Genomic DNA, 19,822 nt, shown 5'->3' with positions numbered 1-19,822 from the left:
GTTTAATTATAAGTCAAGCTTTCCAGCCAAACAAACTTTTACATGTGGTACGGATTTTAGACATTCTCAGTCCATATAGTACAGGGTTAAAGATCGGTTGGCATGTAAGCCAGTATAATGACAAAATGATTCTCAATATATTAGGTACACTGTTCATATTAAACCTGCTCTGTAATATTTCAAAGCAAGTCCCAAAAGAAAAGTTCAGGAGAGAAGCGAGGTGAGGTGTGCAGGTACTGACAGCTTTTTGTCTGGTCTGTTTGGAACCAGAAAAACAAACTTTAAGAATCTTTATGTATGTGTAAAGAATTAAAGCTACAGGACCAAACACAGAAAGAAAAGTGGTAACAAGTCCATAAATGTTATTTGCTCTGGTGTCATAGCATGCCAGTTTGACAATAGAGTAGTTGTCACAGTACACTTTGTCAATAATGTTCCCACACAGCTGTAAGGAGGAACTCAAAGATGTCGTGACAATAACTAAAAGAAAAGAGGTTAACCATGTTAGAGCAAAAAGCACGGCAACCTTCTTGAATGTCATACGTGTGTTATATTGTAGAGGATAACAGATAGCAAGATATCTGTCATAAGACATGACGGCTAAATTAAAATATTCAACAGCTCCATATGTTAACCCACAGAAAAACTGCAGGAAACAAAGGGAAACAGAAACCGTGTGAATATCAGAGATAATCTGAATCAGAAGAAAAGGAAACAAGCCTGTACTACCATACAGCTCATTTACAAACAGGCTGCACAGAAAAATGTACATAGGTTCATGTAAACTTCTGTTCAGACAGATAACCACAATGAGCAAAACATTAGTACTGATAATAAAAAAATACAAAGATGTAACAATCATGAAAAACAAATATTTCATAAGACCAGTGTCAAAGTAGGCAACAAGTATGAAATATGAAAACTGCGTATAATTTGTCATGATCCTCTTTTTGTTCATCAAGAAATCAGAACACTGATTACAGGATGAACTGCATTAATTATGTTACATGTTTTCACGGATTTGTGGAGGTTAGATAATACAAACTAATATAATCCACATTAATGACTGAGGTTAAAGACAACACACAAAGCAAATATGAACAATATCTTGACTTAGATCAAAATTACGTGATTTTCAGTCAACAAATGTGATGTAGTAGGCACTAAGTGTTAAATATGAAAACTGTGTAGAATTTGTCATGACCCACTTTTTTGTTCATAAAGTAATCATAACACTGATTACAGGATGGACTATCTGCATCAATTATCATATAAACTAATAGGAATCACATTAATGGTTGTTGGTATGAGGACAACAATGAAGACAACATATGAAGCACATATGAACAATAATTCAACTGATATCAAAAGCAAGATTTTCAGTTAACAAATGTGATGTATATTCAGGTTCATCTTACATTTATTTAAAGTCAATATAATGTTTCTGTCAAAAATTATACAACACAGCTCATCATATAGACTGCCTCCTAATGGAGCTGAATCTCGGTTTCTGCTTCTTTTAAACTTTTCACATCAGTGGACGCCCACAGCTGCAGTCTGACGTCATTATTAAAATAGCCATCTGATTGATATTGATGTATTGATGATGCTCTGCAAAAGGCTGAGTTTGTAAACCAAATATCTGAGAATTTTGACTAGGTCGCTCAGTGATGAAAAATGATCTATCAAATATGAAACTTTAAATTTTGTAGCTTAATTGAAGACTTCACTGATATTTTGATATTACGTCAGCAAAATTAAACGTCTACAGAGTTCTATGAATAATTCTGTTATGGGCATTTTCCAGCAGGCACTAGAACCTGCACACAAAAGATTTATTTCTTTCAAACTTTGTTTTGTTTTTTTTATCTACACCAAACAAAACAACCAAAGGTGTTGAGCTTGTCCTGGAGTGATGCAGTGGGCTAAACAATGTCCCCATTTTTCCTCTTGTAGTCTTGATGCAGAGTAATCCATTCCACATACACCTCAAGTTCAAAAACTTAGATAACATGTAAGCATGACTTGAAGTTCCAGTTCATCAGTAGAGAAATGTTGTACTTTAAGTCATGAAAAATGGGGGCAAATACAGAAGGGTTACTTTTTTATTTTTGTTAAGTATATGTACTACTAATGGTGGTGAATGTTTTTTAGGTGTTTTTGACTTGAGCTATACATTTAACACTGTGGATCACTCTATCCTTTTCGAGTACCATGAAAAGGGAGTTGGCATCAAAGAGACTAATGGTTGGTTTAAAGCCTATTTATCAAACAGGGCTTTCTCAAAAGCCATGAGCAATGCCTGCTCTTCAGTGGCCTTGTGACCTGTGAGGTTCCCCAAGGTTCCATCCTATGCCCCTTGTTGTTCTGTATGTTACCACCAGGATATATCATAAACAAAAACAAAATCTGCAACTTCGTTTCACCTGAGTTTCAACCAACTAAAGTTGCACGAAATTTTCAGCATGTAAAGCCAATCTAGTTAGTTGCACAGTGGGGCCTCCATGGATTGGCCTTGTTCCTGAGCATCCCACAGATGCTCAATTGGCCAAGTCAACACCTTGTCATTCCCAGGGCACACTGTTCCACTGCTCCATGGTCCAGTATTGCCAATTATTGACAGTTTCAGTGGTGGACAGGGGTCAACATGGGCAATCTGTGTTCTAACACAGATACCCAGCATACACTTTTTCAGCAGTTTGTGCTATTGTAGCTCTTCTTTTCAAAGGAGATGGGCTAGTCTTCACTCCCAACACGCATCAGTTAGCCTTGGCGGCCTGTGACACTCGTCAGTTCACTGGTTGTCCTTCCTTGGACCACTTTTGGTAGATTCTGACATCTGCATACTAGGAACGCCCCACAAGTCTTCACACTGCTCATTTTTCCTGCTTTGAACACATCAACTTGAAGAACTGATTGTTCACCTTCTGCTTAATGTACTGAACCTACTGACTGAGGTGCCACTGAAATGATCGTTATTCACCTGTTAGTGGGTTTAATGTTGTGGCTGATGAGTGCATGTAGTCTAATAATTCAATAATTACATTCACAAACGAAGTGACGTGTTCCTCCAGTACAAAGGTTTTTATATTTCTTCGTATCTGTTTTCACTGAACAATTTTTAAAAGAACAAATGTTCTGCCATTTTATCCCCATGCAAATTAGAAAATCAACAATGGTTCCTTTAATCATGACTGGAGACTGCTGCTGTGGGCGTCCACTTACTTAAAAAGTTTAAAAGACGCAGAAGCAGAGTTACAGTTCAGTTAGGAGGGAGTCAGAGTATCATTCACACAGTGCCATAAACCGTGTACTTTGTAGTTACTGCTTAACAATTACTGTGCATTAAATAAGACAGTGGTAAGTTTGAGGTGTTTTTCACAAAAGATTCCACATTCTTTTGTTGACTGTAAGTAGATTGTGTTGACGCGTTAGCTGCACTCTGTGACCAATGTTAAAATTTAAACTAGTTGTACTTACAACACCATAACAAAATGTAACAGTACTATTATATCCAACTCTTACTGTGTATAGTGTTACTGTTTTGAAACAAAAGGATGATCATGATGAACTCTACACAAGTCTCATATTTCACACTTGGTGCCTACTTTGATACTGAGTCATTTAAATACTTATTTTTCATGATTATTATTATTATTTATAGTTCAATTATTTGTGCCAATGTTTTGCTCATTGTGGTTATCTGTCTGAACAGAAGTTTACATGAACCTATGTACATTTTTATGTGTAGCCTGTTTGTGAATGAACTGTATGGTAGTACAGGATTGTTTCCTTTCCTTCTGCTTCAGATTCTCTCTGATATTCACACTGTGTCTGCTTCTTTTTGTTTCCTGCAGATTTTCTGTGTGTATACATATGGAAGTGTAGAATTTACTAACTTATCCATCATGTCTTATGACAGATATCTTGCTATCTGTTGTCCACTACAGTATAATGCACATATGACACCCACTAAGATTGCCATGCTTATTGCTATTATATGGTTACCCCCCTTTTTAGCTGTTTTTATCACAACATCCTTAAGTACCTCTTTACAGCTGTGTGGGAACATTATTAATAAAGTATACTGTGACAACTACTCCATCATAAAACTGGCTTGCTTTGACACCAGAATAAATAATATCTATGAACTCATGGCTGCATCTCTCACAGTCTGTGTTCCTGTATCTGTAATCTTTTACACGTACATGAAGATCCTTAAAGTTTGTTTTTCTGGTTCTAAAGAGACCAGACAAAAAGCTGTCAGTACCTGCACACCTCACCTCACTTCTATCATTAACTTTTCTTTTGGGGTTTCCTTTGAAATACTGCAGAATAGGTTTAATATGAACAGTTTACCCAATTTGTTGAGAATATTTCTGTCTTTGTATTTTCTTACATGCCAGCCGCTCTTCAACCCTTTAATGTATGGCCTTAACATGTCCAAAATTCGCATCATGTGCAAAAGTCTACTTTTAAGTTCTGCTGGAAAGTGTAGATCATCCAAGTTTGATCAGTTTGAATAACAAGAAAACATTTGCCTCACTTGTATCAATTTCTTCAGTTAACTTATCAAAATGTAGAAATTTATCATGAAGGTTTTACAAAATAAAAAAAGTTTGAGCTTTATTTTATCTATATTTTGTTTTAGTCTTCTAAATGAAGCAAATGCACATGATCCAAAGCAAAGAAGTAAAGTGAAATAAAAGAAAATAATAAAGTGAATTTATTTGTCATAAACTTGGAGTTGTTTTGAGATTCTGTTGCTTCATTTGAGTATGTCCACTTTAAAGTTACTGAACTGTTCACGGTTAACAGATACTATTAACTACAACAACTTTGAAGAGTCAGATTTTACACCTGTGAAGAGGAGTAAAGAAACCAGAAAATATTTGCATTTAAGAAGCTGTAATAAGAGACTTTTTTTCTTAAAAAAGTACTTAAACTGATTAATTGCTCATCACACCTTAAGAGTTGTTTAGTTTCAGGAGTGAGGGAACAGTTTCAGAATTCATTCTTCCAAGCAGGAAGAGGCATTCAGTAGGCCTTACCCTGTATACCAACTACTTTCCCTCACACACATACAAGACTAGAGTAAAGCATCTCACAAATGTTAAAAACATAAACTTAAATGTATGGGCTTTAGTGTAGTTTGCAGAGGTCCAGAGGTGTGAAATGAGACTGATAACATCATAAAATGTCATCATCTGTGCCTGTTTTCAAAAAGAGCACAGGAAGTCGTTACTATAAAGATGTGTTTCAGCTTTAATACCTTAAAATGTCTAGGGACTTCTAAACCAGTTGCTCTACTCTCAAATTCATTTAAATTGTACTGTTATTTTTCATTTGCCTTGTGTCTATATTTACTGCATCTTACCTATTTAACCAATGTTTCGACTGATGGAAAAAATGTCCTGGGACACTAGGTAGATTTTTAGGTGTTGGTGAGGTTAGTTTTAGCTTCTTTGGTTAGTAACTTTGGTTTGTCCTGGGTGTAGGTTGTTACAGTTTAACACATGCACTATTTAAAGCATAAACTATTACTGCTATTTAAAACGTGACATTGGTCACTGTCTGGCTCAGAAGTCATGAATTCAAATGTCTTCAACGAAAACTCAATAAGTGAGTCAAAACACAATGAGCTAGAAATTTCAACATTTGTGCCTGAACAAATGGAAATTACTTAATACAGTGCTTTTCTAGTCTCTCAACTACTCAAAGGGCTTTTGCAAGTACTAGTTATATTCACCCATTTGTTCGCACAGACACACAGCCACCAGGGGCAATTTGGGGTTCAGTGTCTTGAGCCATGTAAATTTCAGGAGCTACGGGTCAAACCGCCAGTGTTCCGACTATGGATGACCTGCTCTACCTCCTGAGCTGCAGCCACCTCCAATATTACTTGAAGCGTTCCAAAAAGGCAATACGTGCACATTTACAACATTAAATATACAAATTACTCTGTATATATTTGTGCATTGTGCTTTAATAGTTAAGTAAATAAGAGGCACATATATGGATAACAATTTACAAATACAATTACTCTGCATTTATTTGTGCAGTGAAATTACGAGTTGCATACATGTATGTTTATATATACACATGTATGTATGTATATATTATGTGTACGTTTGTGTGTGTTACGTATATGTGTGCACTGATTTATCTTGCTTTGTCTTATCTCTATCAATTCTCTATCAATGATGTAGTTCTAATGTCCAGTGAGTACCAGTGCACAGTTTCCATTGGAAGTGAAGGGTAAAGAGATTTTTTGCCTTTATGTTGTCAGTTAATGCCCTAAAAGATCACATATCTTGGATTGCAGGAGCAAAGGAACCGGTTCAGTGCTGATGTTTAGAGGCGGGATGAGGCATTCAGTGGGCCTGGTCCGCCCCTTGTGCGAATCATATGGCTTCCAGCTGTGCCACAAGTAATATTAAATAAATATTAAGGCATCTACATTCACAGTAGTGTTATTCAGTGGTTAGTGCTGAACAGAAAGACCAGCAAGTTCGGTGAAAACATAATGTTAACAATACAAAAAAACAAAAAACAAACAAACAGAATTCTATATGTAAAACTTAAATTCACCAGCTGTCAGCTTCTTGACAAATATGTTTTTCTGTATTCCTTGACAGACGAGCAGTGTCTGGCATGCCTATTCAATGTTTCATGGAGGTTAGGGGCTATGTGCATTGGCTGGTAGACAGGGATGGTGACTTCTTTGCCTTATGGTCTCCCATTCATTGGACATCTAATGTTTTCCCAGGCTCTCTTTGAGGCCAACTGGATGTTCAGCTCCAACACCTCCCCAAATGTCTCTCACACCCGATGGTCTTAGACCAGCATGCCACTGAAATGGGCTTTAGTGGAGGACGGACGAGGTCCCAACAACCCAGCTGGCCAGCTAGTGGTACAGTGTTGCCACTGTTCTGGGATATTTGGCCCTCACTGCAGACAACAGACTTTCAAACACTAAAATAACCATATTAGCATGAGAGGAAGTTGCAGTTTATAGGGAGGTTCTAGTGTCAGATGGAAAAACGGTAAATACCATGATAGCACTGTCTGTAGTACTCTGTATACTTTGAATTTTGCAAACTTACAATACAAAATATCAAGAAAATCTTCATTTAACAGCACTACAATCAATTCTGGATATAAGGATAATTGTTGAGTCTTATTCCTGGGTTGTCAAACACTGATGCTTTGGGTTGGTGACTTGATCTGTGACCTTAAAGTTACAAAATGAAAAGCTATGTTATCTTCATAATTTACTTAGATGCATCGGATACATGAGTGAATCATTACACCCCTAGTGACTGACTTTAATGTGTAAGATACAAGTGCATTGGTTGAGATGGCCTGTATCGGTAAAAAGCTGAACATGATTCAGAAACAAATCAATGCAGCACTAGCATATCAATACATCTCATTAGGACGTGATTATGTTTTATTTTTGGCATCAGGGAGCTGCCACCGTAACTTTCCTCCATTTTCTCTCTCCTCCTGCCTCGCAGGATGCCTGCTAGTGCGATCGCACAAAACAAACGCTGCCTCCACCGTCTCCTGTGTCTCCTTTACTCTTCCTCAAAACAGACAGCGCTGAAAACAGCGATAGAAGTGACATTGTACCGCATTGCACCACCAAACTTTCATAACACGCAAGTGTAGAATAATTTTGGGTTTTATAAGAAAGATGAGAAACACTGCTGCAAATCATTTACGTAAAATGTGTTGGACAGCAGAGTACAGAGCCACGAGTCTGACCCACAGAGACGTCATGTCACTGTGAGAGCAGGTAACAGAGCATCACTGTTCCCCCACAATAATCAAAACCACAGCACTCTTCATATGAAACAGAGCAGCACATCATCTTACTGCAAATATACTAATATTTTAAACAGTTTTAAAGTTTGTTCACAGATTCTCATTTAGGCTACAGGATCTCATTTACACATGAGACTCATAATAAGATGTTAACACCACTGTAATGTCTCCTTCTCTCAGTCTCTACTGTTACTATATTTAGTAAAACTATTAGGATTTCTTTTTGCAACTAATAGCACTCTACAAATGTAGCATTAACTGAATCAAAAATGTAAAGATTCACACATTGCATTGTCTTGTATTGCATCATGTTGTATCGTATCATGACAGAGCTGAATCATATCTAACCAAATTGTTGGCTATTTAAACATTTCTACGATATATCATATTGTTAAGCATGTATCGAGATACGTATTGAATCGTCTCAGTCAGTGAGATACACACCCCTATTAGTTACTTTGTCAAAATAAGTCAAAGTTAGTTTGTAAAGGGTTGTCATAGGCAACAGGACTTGCTTACATCTAAGCAAGTCTAGTTGCTTACAATAACCCTTTACAAATTCCATTACCTAGATGACTGAGAATCTTCACAGTCAAACATTTGGTCTACAAAGTTTTTTTCAGAGCTTCACTTATAAATCAATATTGATAAGTTATATATTTTGATAATGAAGTCAGACAGCTGCTGTGGGCGTCCACTAATTTGAAAAGCTTAAAAGAAGCAGAAGCAACAGTTGAGCTCTATTAGGAGGAAGTCAGAGTCAGATTCAAACAATCTTACAAACTGTGTTTTGTAGTTTAGTGTGTTTTGTCTGACATTAAATAAAGGTAAGATAACCTTTGGTATATGTATTACAGTTGTTCACTGAAAATAAAATCAGTTACTTTTAATGTAAGTAAACAAAATATTGCTCACATGTGCTTGATGTCTTTATCCTAATTCCAACAATCATTAATGTGGTTTATGTTTATATGAGTTACCCTCAACAAATGTGTGACACCATGTTGTTCTGATTTCTTGATGAATCAAAAGAGGATCATGAGAAATTCTACACAGGTTTCATATTTCACACTTGGTGCCTACTTCGACACTGGTCTTATGAAATATTTGTTTTACGTGATTGTTTTATCTTTATATATTTTTATCATCAGTGCCAATGTTTTGCTCATTGTGGTTATCTGTATAAACAGAAGCTTACATGAACCTATGTACATTTTTCTGTGCAGCCTGTTTGTAAATGAACTGTATGGTAGTACAGGCTTGTTTCCTTTCCTTCTGATTCAGATTCTCTCTGATATTCACATTGTGTCTGCTTCTTTTTGTTTCCTGCAGATCTTCTGTGTGTATACATATGGAGCTGTTGAATATTTTAACTTAGCTGTCATGTCTTATGACAGATATCTTGCTATCTGTTATCCTCTTCAATATAACACACGTATGACATTTAAGAAGGTTTCCACGCTTATTGTTCTAACATGGTTAATGTCTTTTCTTGCTGTTGTGGTCACAACATCTTTGAGTTCACCTTTGCATCTGTGTGGGAACATCATTGACAAAGTGTACTGTGACAATTACTCTATTGTAAAACTGGCATGCTATGACACCACAATCAATAACATTTATGGACTTATAATCACTTGTCTTGTCGTCTTTGGTCCTATATCTTTAATTCTTTACACTTACATAAAGATTCTTAAAATCTGTTTTTCTGGTTCTAAACAGACCAGACAAAAAGCTGTCAGTACCTGCACACCTCACCTCGCTTCTCTCCTGAACTTTTCTTTTGGGACTTGCTTTGAAATATTAAAGAGCAGGTTTAATATGAACAGTGTACCTAATATATTGAGAATCATTTTGTCATTATCCTGGTTTACATGCCAACCGCTCTTTAACCCTGTACTATATGGACTGAAAATGTCTAAAATCCGTACCGCATGTAAAAGATTGTTTGGTTTGAAAGTGTAGAGCATCCAAGATTTATCAAGCTTGACTTACAATAAAAAACAATAAATGTTTCCAACTCCACTTTACTACTGTCAACTGTGCCATTGTATATTTCACTGTGACAGTGTATTGCAGGTGACAAGCAAACTGCCATCTTAGAAGCAATTTGGGGTTCAGTGTCTTCAACAGCATTGCTACCAAAGTCTGCTTCCACTGATTCACTGAACTTTGTCTCATCTAACTCAACAGTTTCAGTCCAGTTTCTTGTTAAATTAATAGAATGGCACTGGCTTGTCTATGGTTGTATTGTTCATGTTTTCCTCCCCTTTTTGGAGAGCCTGGGCTAAATTGGGAACTGATGTTGCTGGCCGGTAAAGCACATTTGAGCATTATATCTTCAATACAAATAAACTTTATTTATATTACTACGCGGTGCAGTCTAATCAGCAAGGTATCTGGTGGACAGGTAGAGAATGGGACTTAAGAAGCCTGGGAATGTCAAAATGTGAGAGGCCAGTGACATTCACCATAATGAGCTGGTAACTGGCATTGAATGGACTTTATCCTGACCAGCTGTGAGGACTGTACTGTGTCCATGTTTGACAAAGCATCCTGGATGTATTCACTTGAAAATATTTTTGTCAGATAGGTCTTACCATAATTGTGCTTTAATGTCAGGACTGCAGATTGTCTGTTTGATTCCCTCAAAAAGTGAGTGGAGATGCTTCCACACAGGTCCACTGCACGGTATTATTAAACAGTTAACGTGTAATCATGCTCTGTGGAATTCATAAAATGCTAAGCAGGGCTAGTTGATTCTGATTTTGAGATTTTAAGATGACAAAAGGAAAATATCTAAGTGACCTTGAAAGAGGGTTCATTGTTGGGGTAAGAATGGCCGTAGCAACAGTTACAAAGACTGCTAAACTGGCTAGTGTGTCAATAGGAACAGCGACTAAAGTGACATCTGCATTTAATATTACAGGAAAGACATCAGTAAATAGGAGTGTGATGCTTGTACATTAGTGCAATATGCAAAGAAAAACATGTGTGCAGCTCCTCCTTCACATTTAAAAATTATTAGGTGGTCAACAAAAAACAAACTGCAGTTTGCAAAACTTTCGGGTTGAAAATTACAGACAGAGGCTCATTACAATTGATGAAGAGTGTATTATGATTCATATTATGATCTTTCAACTTGGGACTTGACAGTCTTGACTTGGGACTTGACTCTGAACTTTCCTGGTTTGACTTTAGACCCTGGTTTGTTTGTTGACAATAAGGAAAATACCACCATTTTCACTTAACCTGTGTGTTTTGGACTCTTGGTGGAAACTGGAGAACTGCAACCTGGAATAAACCCACATTAAAATGCACCACCTTTTTAAGTGAAGCTACAGTTTCAAACACTGCATCATCTTAGTGGTGCAATCAGGGATGAGAATGAAGAACCAGAACTGGTTCCAAATTGTCTGATCCATTTAACACAAATGCTTCCCGTTCCTGATGCCAGCATGTTTTCCTGCAAAACAATAACACAATAAATCCTGCATTTATGCTGCTGGCAAAGAGGAAGAAACAGTCCAAACCACTGCTATATTTCTTGAAAAAGATGATGACAGTGCTTGTTGTCTGTTATCTGAAAATTTGAAGTGCACAAACACCATCAATATGCTGAAACATCTTTTTACACAACATGGGCTTTAACCCCTGGAATGCCATGTATTGGAGACTCTACACACCAATGCCACTGCTTCCCCACCAAGCAGCACGTCCATTTCAGAGAGTAAATATTCTGTTAAAATATAACATTAGTGTCATGCAGCCAAGCTTGGAAGATTTTTTCTTTAACTAGGAAGACCTAAATGAAAAGAATGCTCCACAATTTTTTTTGTGATTTCATCAATTTTAGATGACAGAGTGTTGCTACAACTACCTCTCAGGCTACAGTCAGTTCAACTGAAGTTATCCAGGAATTAAAAAAGGGAACTGATGAAGATTTGGAAAAAATAAAATAAATATAAAAAAAAAATTGGACTGAAAAGCAGAATTGATAATGGCACTGGTATCAATAAAATCTTATTAATTCCACCACCTCACCATAGTGATGTGGTGAGGAGGATCCAGGGATCATGATAATAAGAAGAGGTTCTTTATCGGCCCATGATGTACTCCTTTCAGCAACGCTTGGCCGCCACAAGCCAGTTATCCCTGTGGTAACTTTTCTGACACCTCCTGCGTTCTCTCTCAAGTATGATTTAAAATGTTTTAAAAGAGAGCAGAAGACTCTTTAGAGTCTCCAAATTATATAAAACAAGGTGCATGAGTCTCTATTCTTAAGTCTAATCCCAGGATTGACTCAAGCTTGTTTATTTTTGTTGCATCAGAGATCAGTAAACTTTGTATGGCAGAACTTGTTTCTCCTCCAGTGATACTTTATTAGGTGTTGGTTTGGACTGGTTTGGAAATATTTTTGATGATTGATTTTCCCAGCAAGTTTAATAAGGTGTTGTGGCTTTAAGTCCAGACCACACTGGCCTATTTTCTTACTTTGTTACAACACACACTTGTCTTACAGTCAAGTTCTCAAACTTCTAATTAAACACCTAAGTGTTACCAAAAAATGAAACCTTTTGCCAAACTGAGTATTCACAGTTCATGTAACAGCACTGGAGAGGCTGCTGCTATTGAAAAGTTAGATCACCGTACCAAGTCCCTTTAGGCCAAAGGTCATTTCATCCAGTCAACGCGTTTGCCCCTGAGGCATCTTCACATTAGCTACAGTTTCCATTAATTCCCTCTGAAGCAAATTACAGTCAGAGCAGTGAGACCAATCAGCCTGAGCAGACCTTAGCACTGGTTTCACTGGTCCACAGTGGGCTGAGGGCAATAATGAACTCCCTTTAGAACACTGTGTGACATCACTCCTCAGGACTAACAGATACTGAGTGACATTTATCAAATTAGTGACACTTTTCTCTCAGTGTTTGAGCCCTTTAATTTTAATCTTTTTAAACTTTAAATTTTTGCTTTCAAATATTACAGAGCCAATTTAATGCAAGCTTCTTAATCATTTTACTTTCTCACTTTCCTACCACTCCTCAACTCAGTGATGTATGGAATGACAATGTCTAACCTGTATAAAATGTAAAGTCTGCTCTATTTGAAAGTGTAATGCCTGAATAATAATATAAAATAACTGGATACCCCTCAATGATGATGATATGAGCAAATTGTTTAACATTTTTTAGGGAAATTTATAAAATTGTGAAAGAATCTGTCCAGTAAAGTAGAAAAGCTTCATAAAAAAGGCAAACCCTCACACCAACCTCACTCTGTGTCACAGCGAATAATACAGTGGGTAATATAATTGAAGTGCAAGACAATCTTTTCACACATAAAGGTTACTTTAAACATGTATTCAGATACTAACTACCTTTAAAAAATGTAATCAGTAACCTAATCCATCATGTATCTCAAAGTTAAAGTGGTTTAACTTCCGTTTTCATTATTTTTGGATTACTTTCATGTCAAATATGGTGAAATTGTTTGACCTAATATAATGTTTTATGTTTGTTGTAAGTTTATTAATGCTCCAGCTTTACCTTCTTTTGTTATGCATGAATGCACATTTTGATTAATAGCAATAATTATGCTCACTTAAATGTATTTTATCAAAGCAGCAAGTAAACTGGCATGAAGTTATTCTTTTCTAGGGCTCACATTTTACCCACACACCATCATGGTCACCAGCATCACCATCTACAGTGCCCTTTTTTGTATCTTAATTACACACCTGTCGCGCATTGTGGTGGTCATATAAACAGGATAAATCAGATGCTGAACTATCAATCAGAACCCACACTGTGGGCATGTACCGTTGGACCCACATTAACCCCTTGCATCAAACATAAATGGTAAAAAATTGGTAAATGGCTGTATTTATATTAGGGGTGGGAATCTCTTGGTACCTCATGATTCGATTCGGATTCAGAGGGATATGATTCAATGATAAAACAATACTTGATGCATCACATTTTAAAACTTTGAAGACATGGGGTGCCGGTCCGATTGTCTCCATCTGTAGCTGCTCATGTTCATCCATCCTCACCAAAACTGAAGAAGTAACCTAGTTTAGAAATAAACACAATGTACATGTTACATTTATGGGTGGAATCTTTTTGTCCGCTTGCAAAATCTATTCTTGACTGAATGGAAAGAGGAAATAATTGATCATGGGTCAAAAAGGCAAAGATGCATTTGTGCATAATTTGTTTTCGAGAGCAAAGCCAACCACAAACTATCTTGTAAAACTTGCATGTTTAATTTCCTTCCTTTACACACATGCATTAAACAGACATTAATGTTGGCACTGGTGAATCAAGGGAGGCATTTATTCATTGCTTTTTCATGTATGTAAAACTGAACTGAATTAATCTGTTGGATGACCTACATTTCACCACACAACAGACACAAGACACGTTTACATATTTTGCGGATTTTGGACATTTTCAGCCCATATAGTAATGGTGTAAAAAGAGGCTGGCATGTTAGAAAATACAATGATAATAAAATATCCAACATATTGGGTACACTACTTGAAAAAAATCTGCTCTGTAATATTTGAAAACAAGAACCAAAACAAAAGTTAATCAGAGAGGCAAGGTGAGGTGTGCAGGTGCTGACAGCTTTTTGTCTGGTCTGTTTGGAACCAGAAAAACATACCTTAAGAATCTTTATGTACGTGTAAATGATTAAAATGACAGGAATGATGATTGAGAAAACAGTGCAAAAGAGTCCATATATGTTATGTAGCCTGGTGTCAGAGCATGCCAGTTTAACCACAGAGTAGTTTCCACAGTACACTTTGTTAATGATGTTCCCACACAGCTGTAAAGGAGCACTTAATGATATCACAACAACAACTGTTAAAAAAGGGTATAACCATGTTACAGCAAAAAGCATGGCAACCCTTTTAGTTGTCATTCGTGTGTTATATTGTAGAGGATAACATATAGCAAGATATCTGTCATAAGACATGACAGCTAAGTTTAAAAATTCTACACACACATAAGAATACACACAGTAAATCTGCAGGAAACAAAATGGAGCAGAAACAGTATGAATGTCAGAGAGAATCTGAACCAAAAGAAGTGGAAACAACCCTGTACTACCATACAGTTCATTTAAACACAGGCTGCACAGAAAAATGTACATAGGTTCATGTAAGCTTCTGTTCAAACAGATAACCACAATGAGCAAAACATTGGTACAAATAATTAAAATATATAACAACATAATGATGATAAAATATAAATATTTTAAAACCCCAGTGTCAAAGTAGGCACTTAGTATGAAATATGAATCTTGTGTAACGTTTACCATGATCCTCCTGGCTCATAAAATAATTATAACTCTTTACTACCTTGTTTTGGTTGTTTTAGATTTTCTAAAGTATAGTTACAACCTTTAAAGCTTTGCTTTCTTAGGCTGATGTGGAACTAAAGCATTAAACTCACACAGTATCCAGTCAACAAACATGAGAGAAATTCGTTATAAAGAAAAGAACTTGAGACATAAAAAATTTTTTTTACCTTTCCCCAATTGTACTGTATAATACTCAGGAAAGACATAGTATTATTTCTAACATTCATCTGCTTCAGTCAGACTGAGTCCCTCCTAACTGAACTGAAACACTGCCTCTACTTCTTTTAACAAGTACTGGGACGCCCACAGCAGCAGTCTGACTTCATTATCAAAGAACCTACTGGTTGTTACTTTTTTTTTTTTTTTTTAATTGATGCCCGAAAAAAGAGCAAGCTTTTGTTTTCAACAAAGTGAAAAGAGAGCTCATTAAAAGCAAACAAAGAAAAGTGAAATGGTTCCCTTTTTCTTTACAGATAAATGATTAACATAACAAGCCAAGAAAACGTATTTTCTCAATTTGTTTCATGCTATGAGTGATGAGCACCACTCGTGAGCATCAAAGTTTGAAAATGTTGTTCTGGCTATTTCACATAACAGATTGAACAGACTGTATTTTTGATTTTGCCTTTTGGTTTTCTTGGTTCGTAGTTGGCGGAGCTCAGTTGGAAAATTGTAACATATGTTTCCAGGTACCAAAAAGAAATAGAGCAATATTTAAATCAAAAATAAAGTTGGGTTGTTTGGTTATGCTAGCACAACTGTCAGTCAAACCTGATCAAACAATACCCACAAAGTCTTGATTAGGTAAATTAGATAAGCCCTTGAGTATTTCTCTTAAAAGAAGTCTCAACCCAGCATACATGGCTTTTTGGGGCTGAACCTCTGACAAGGACTGGTTTGTCCTCCAAGGACAAGCCAGGGTAAAGGACGCTAAGGTCCAAGCCATTCTTCTTGGGAGGACCTTGCAGACTAAACTGTGTATTGGAAGAGGTCTCAAAAAAACAAGTGGATTCAGGGTCTCTGTCTGTTCTTATCCCAGATGTTGCTATCAAGAGAGTGATGCAGTGTCCTAAAAAGATGCAACTAGTTTTCGGACGCTTTAGTCTTGTCAGTCCACGGGCAGGATCTGGCACATGCCAAATTTGACACATCTGACAAGTGGGAAATTAACATCCTGAGCTCTGACATGAATGAAAGAAGGCCTCCCCCTGAGTCAAACATGAATGGAGGAAGAGAAAGCAGAGGAAGAACAGTAGCAATCAACGCCCCATACCAGTTTATCACCCAGGCCATGGGGGTCACTTTGTCAGTGTCACTGTCAGTTTCATCACTCTCTGCCATCACTGAATGGACCATCACGAATTAGGGGCCTACCTCTTTCCCTTTTCCTCCTTCACTTTGTTGAAGGAGCAGAAAGGGATGCATAGATGTGCTCAGGGGATGTTCAAGATACAATATTCAGGCAAAGACATGAATGGGCTCCATGTGACTTTGGGGTTTATCTGAATACCAGCAGATGCCAAGTAAATGGACCTACCAAGCCTTTCCCTTAGGCAGACCCTGACAACCATGAATCCACGTTATAGTTCACAGTTTCGCTTGCAATAGCAGAACATAGTGCATGGGCAGGGTATATGGCTTAACCATGTCCTGGCTTTAGCATGGTCCTGAGTGAGTCACAGCACAGTAGGCAAGTACCTGTGTCTTAAATCAGATTCAAGCAGCCACATGTACCCATTGCAGGGGGTGGAGGAGTGGTGTAGTGTGGGAGAACTTGGATAGGTTGAAGACCACCCAGGCTACTGCATTCTGGATGAGCTACAGAGGTATGATGACACATGCAGGTACACCAACCAGGAGCAAAATACAGTATTCTAGTAGCAGTGTCTTCACAATCACAAAACACCTTCATTTATGGTCATTCTCTTCCTCACACGGGAGTGTGGATTAGTTAAGTGTTATTTAAACATGTTTTCTATCAGCAATAAAGTGTAAATATTTAAGTTAAAAGCATTCGCATGTGTCCCGTGCTTGGCTGAGTCTCCACAACAACAGAGCACATTTCATTAATGTTAAACAGTCATGGGCGCATGTGTCTTTAAAGACAGACTCACTAATGAGGAAAAAATGGTAATTATAAAGCCTAATAAATCTAAAACAGACCTGCAAAGTGCGCACAGGCCGGGATCACAGCTGTCAGATTGTCTTTATCAGAGTCAGCATGACAGGTGGAGCAGCTGTAGTGTTTGTGTCTGCCTGTTTGTTATGATCCAGAAAAACAAGGATTAATCAATTATGACCTATAACACAGAAGACGCTATATATTTGAATGCATGAGTCCGGCCCAACCGGGAGAGAAAAAGTTATGTGTGCTTCTATCAGAGCTGGTTGGATATATCCATGCGTAATTTTGCACACTTCAAACTTCAGAAACTCTCTCCGATTGTTTCGCAGTGGGACAGAGGAGCGAGGATGGAGGAGGAGATGAGGATTAGGTAGAAGAGGAGAAGAAGGAGGAGCACGGCCGCCGCATAACTGTGCCTCCACCTGGCTCTGGTGGGCCAGCGGAACCGGGAAGCTTTGCAGCTAGACTGGATCAGTTCGCCTCCCCTCTCGACTGCACCATCTCTCTCCCCGCTCCTCAGCCAGTACAATTAATGATGATGATGATAATAATTCATTCTAAATTACAACACAATTTCGAGGTGCTTCAGGTTAAAATATAAGCAGTTACATATCTGCATGACATTTGCGGTTCATTTATTGTATTGGTTTTTGCAGGTGTTAATGTAAACTATTTACACATGAAGCTGCTTTGGAAACGTCCTGCTATATTTCGTGCTCTCGTGCTTTTACTCCTCAGACCAGGAGATCTGTTGAAAATCTTTTCTCTTTCTTTTCTGCAATAATTTTTTGCAATAATAAAAATAATATCATTAAAAATATTGCCATTTTATTGCAAAACACATGTAGGATTATCACATGGACTTTTATGTTCTGAGTCAATAATTTGTTCTTCTTATTAGTCACCCCAATGTTTTCGAGTTTGTCAGAGATTGCTAGAAAAATATTTAGGTCTATAATCTTTATATTCTAATAACCTGGCCTTACACATTCTATTGAAAATTATATTATCTTTATTAAACATATTCTTTCCTGTTTTCTATTGTTATCCAGGTTGACCAAATATCAATGCAATGTAATATAATAAGATTTATTTGCAGCTTATCTTTTAATAAAAACACATTTAGTGTATTTTTATTACTTTCAGTCACATGTTTGTGGAAATACACTTCATAACACAGTATGATAATAAAATGTGAATTCATGGAAAAGTAATTTTTCAGAGCTGAGTTCCAAGTGTCATACTTAAGGCAACAACAACAAATCAAATTTCAAAGTCTTGGAAACACTGAAATCTGTTGGATGGCCATTACAAACGCAGCCTACATTTCGGCAAAAACAAGACTTTTGCATATGATGCGGATTTTGGACATATTTAGACCATACAGTATAGGGTTGAAAACTGGCTGGCATGTAAGCCAGTATAATGACAAAACAATTCTTAAAATAGTGGGTAGCTTATTCATATTAAACCTGCTCTGTAATATTTCAAAGCAAGCCCCAAAAGAAAAGTTTAAGAGGGAAGCAAGGTGAGGTGTGCAGGTACTGACAGCTTTTTGTCTGGTCTGTTTAGAACCAGTAAAACAAATCTTAAGAATCTTCATGTACGTGTAAAAAATTAGAATTAGAGGACATAAGATGGAGACTGCACTGATAAATAGTCCGTAGATGTTATTGCTCGTGGTGTCAGAGCATGCAAGTTTGACAATGGAGTAGTTGTCGCAGTAAACTTTCTCAATAATGTTCCCACACAGCTGTAAGGAGTTACTCAAGGATGTCATCACAATGCACAGTAGTACAGGGCAAAGCCATGTTATCGTAATAAGCATGGTAATTTTGTTAAAAGTCATGCGGGTGTTATACTGCAGAGGGCAACAAATAGCAAGGTATCTGTCATACGACATGATGGCTAAGTTTAAATATTCTACACCTCCATAAGAGAATAAAACCGTATTCTGCAGGAAACAAAAGGGTGCAGAAATAGTGTGACTATCAGAGAGAATATGAAGCAGAAGGAAAGGAAACAACCCTGTACTACCATACAGTTCATTTACAAACAGACTGCACAGAAAAATGTACATAGGTTCATGTAAGCTTCTGTTCAGACAGATAACCACAATGAGCAAAAGGTTGGCACAAACAATTAACATATATAAAGACATGACCATCATAAAAAATAAGTATTTAAAAGGCCCAGTGTCAAAGTAGGCAGCAAGCACGAAATACGAATCCTGCGTAGAATTTGTCATCCTCATCCTTTTGCTTCATAAAGCACTCATAACATTGTTCATAGGATGAACTAATTCCAAGTGTTACATTTTGTTTAAGTAAAACTCAATAAGTTCTGCGCATGTTGAGAATTCTGTGCAGCTAATAATATTAAACACACTAATCGTATATGCAGCCCACACACAGTGAGGAAATTCATTATCAAGAAAACAATTTAGACAAATTGTCCAAGTATTTCTAACAGTAATTTAAAGTCTATTTAACAGTA

At 37.0% G+C, this 19,822-nt stretch overlaps 5 protein-coding genes across 5 annotated transcripts; 2 read left to right on the top strand and 3 right to left on the bottom strand.

Moving 5' to 3' along the window:
- Positions 1-13: 13 nt before the first annotated feature.
- On the bottom strand, positions 14-955 carry LOC146328625 (olfactory receptor 11A1-like). Its single transcript, XM_084716429.1, has one exon. It carries the CDS (start codon positions 938-940, stop codon positions 14-16), a length of 927 nt encoding a protein of 308 aa, XP_084572555.1. The 5' UTR covers positions 941-955.
- A 2,602-nt stretch (positions 956-3,557) lies between these two features.
- On the top strand, positions 3,558-4,526 carry LOC146328624 (olfactory receptor 2G6-like). Its single transcript, XM_084716662.1, has one exon. The coding sequence runs from the start codon at positions 3,558-3,560 to the stop codon at positions 4,524-4,526; it is 969 nt and encodes a 322-aa protein (XP_084572788.1).
- A 4,342-nt stretch (positions 4,527-8,868) lies between these two features.
- LOC146328623 (olfactory receptor 11A1-like) lies at positions 8,869-9,795 on the top strand. Its single transcript, XM_084716428.1, has one exon. The coding sequence runs from the start codon at positions 8,869-8,871 to the stop codon at positions 9,793-9,795; it is 927 nt and encodes a 308-aa protein (XP_084572554.1).
- A 4,428-nt stretch (positions 9,796-14,223) lies between these two features.
- Positions 14,224-15,183, bottom strand: LOC146328622 (olfactory receptor 11A1-like). Its single transcript, XM_084716427.1, has one exon. It carries the CDS (start codon positions 15,157-15,159, stop codon positions 14,224-14,226), a length of 936 nt encoding a protein of 311 aa, XP_084572553.1. The 5' UTR covers positions 15,160-15,183.
- A 3,464-nt stretch (positions 15,184-18,647) lies between these two features.
- LOC146328621 (olfactory receptor 6E1-like) lies at positions 18,648-19,604 on the bottom strand. Its single transcript, XM_084716426.1, has one exon. The coding sequence runs from the start codon at positions 19,578-19,580 to the stop codon at positions 18,648-18,650; it is 933 nt and encodes a 310-aa protein (XP_084572552.1). The 5' UTR covers positions 19,581-19,604.
- Positions 19,605-19,822: the final 218 nt, after the last annotated feature.

The sequence above is a fragment of the Lutjanus erythropterus genome, chromosome 4, assembly GCF_056507025.1.
Source record: "Lutjanus erythropterus isolate fLutEry1 chromosome 4, fLutEry1.hap2, whole genome shotgun sequence".
Taxonomy (NCBI): domain Eukaryota; kingdom Metazoa; phylum Chordata; class Actinopteri; order Lutjaniformes; family Lutjanidae; genus Lutjanus; species Lutjanus erythropterus.
This window is presented reverse-complemented; position numbering and strand designations above follow the sequence as displayed.

Excerpts from the sequence above, each read along its gene's own strand:
- LOC146328625 (XM_084716429.1), bottom strand. The coding sequence starts at position 940 with ATGACAAATTATACGCAGTTTTCATATTTCATACTTGTTGCCTACTTT.
- LOC146328624 (XM_084716662.1), top strand. The coding sequence starts at position 3,558 with ATGATCATGATGAACTCTACACAAGTCTCATATTTCACACTTGGTGCC.
- LOC146328623 (XM_084716428.1), top strand. The coding sequence starts at position 8,869 with ATGAGAAATTCTACACAGGTTTCATATTTCACACTTGGTGCCTACTTC.
- LOC146328622 (XM_084716427.1), bottom strand. The coding sequence starts at position 15,159 with ATGGTAAACGTTACACAAGATTCATATTTCATACTAAGTGCCTACTTT.
- LOC146328621 (XM_084716426.1), bottom strand. The coding sequence starts at position 19,580 with ATGAGGATGACAAATTCTACGCAGGATTCGTATTTCGTGCTTGCTGCC.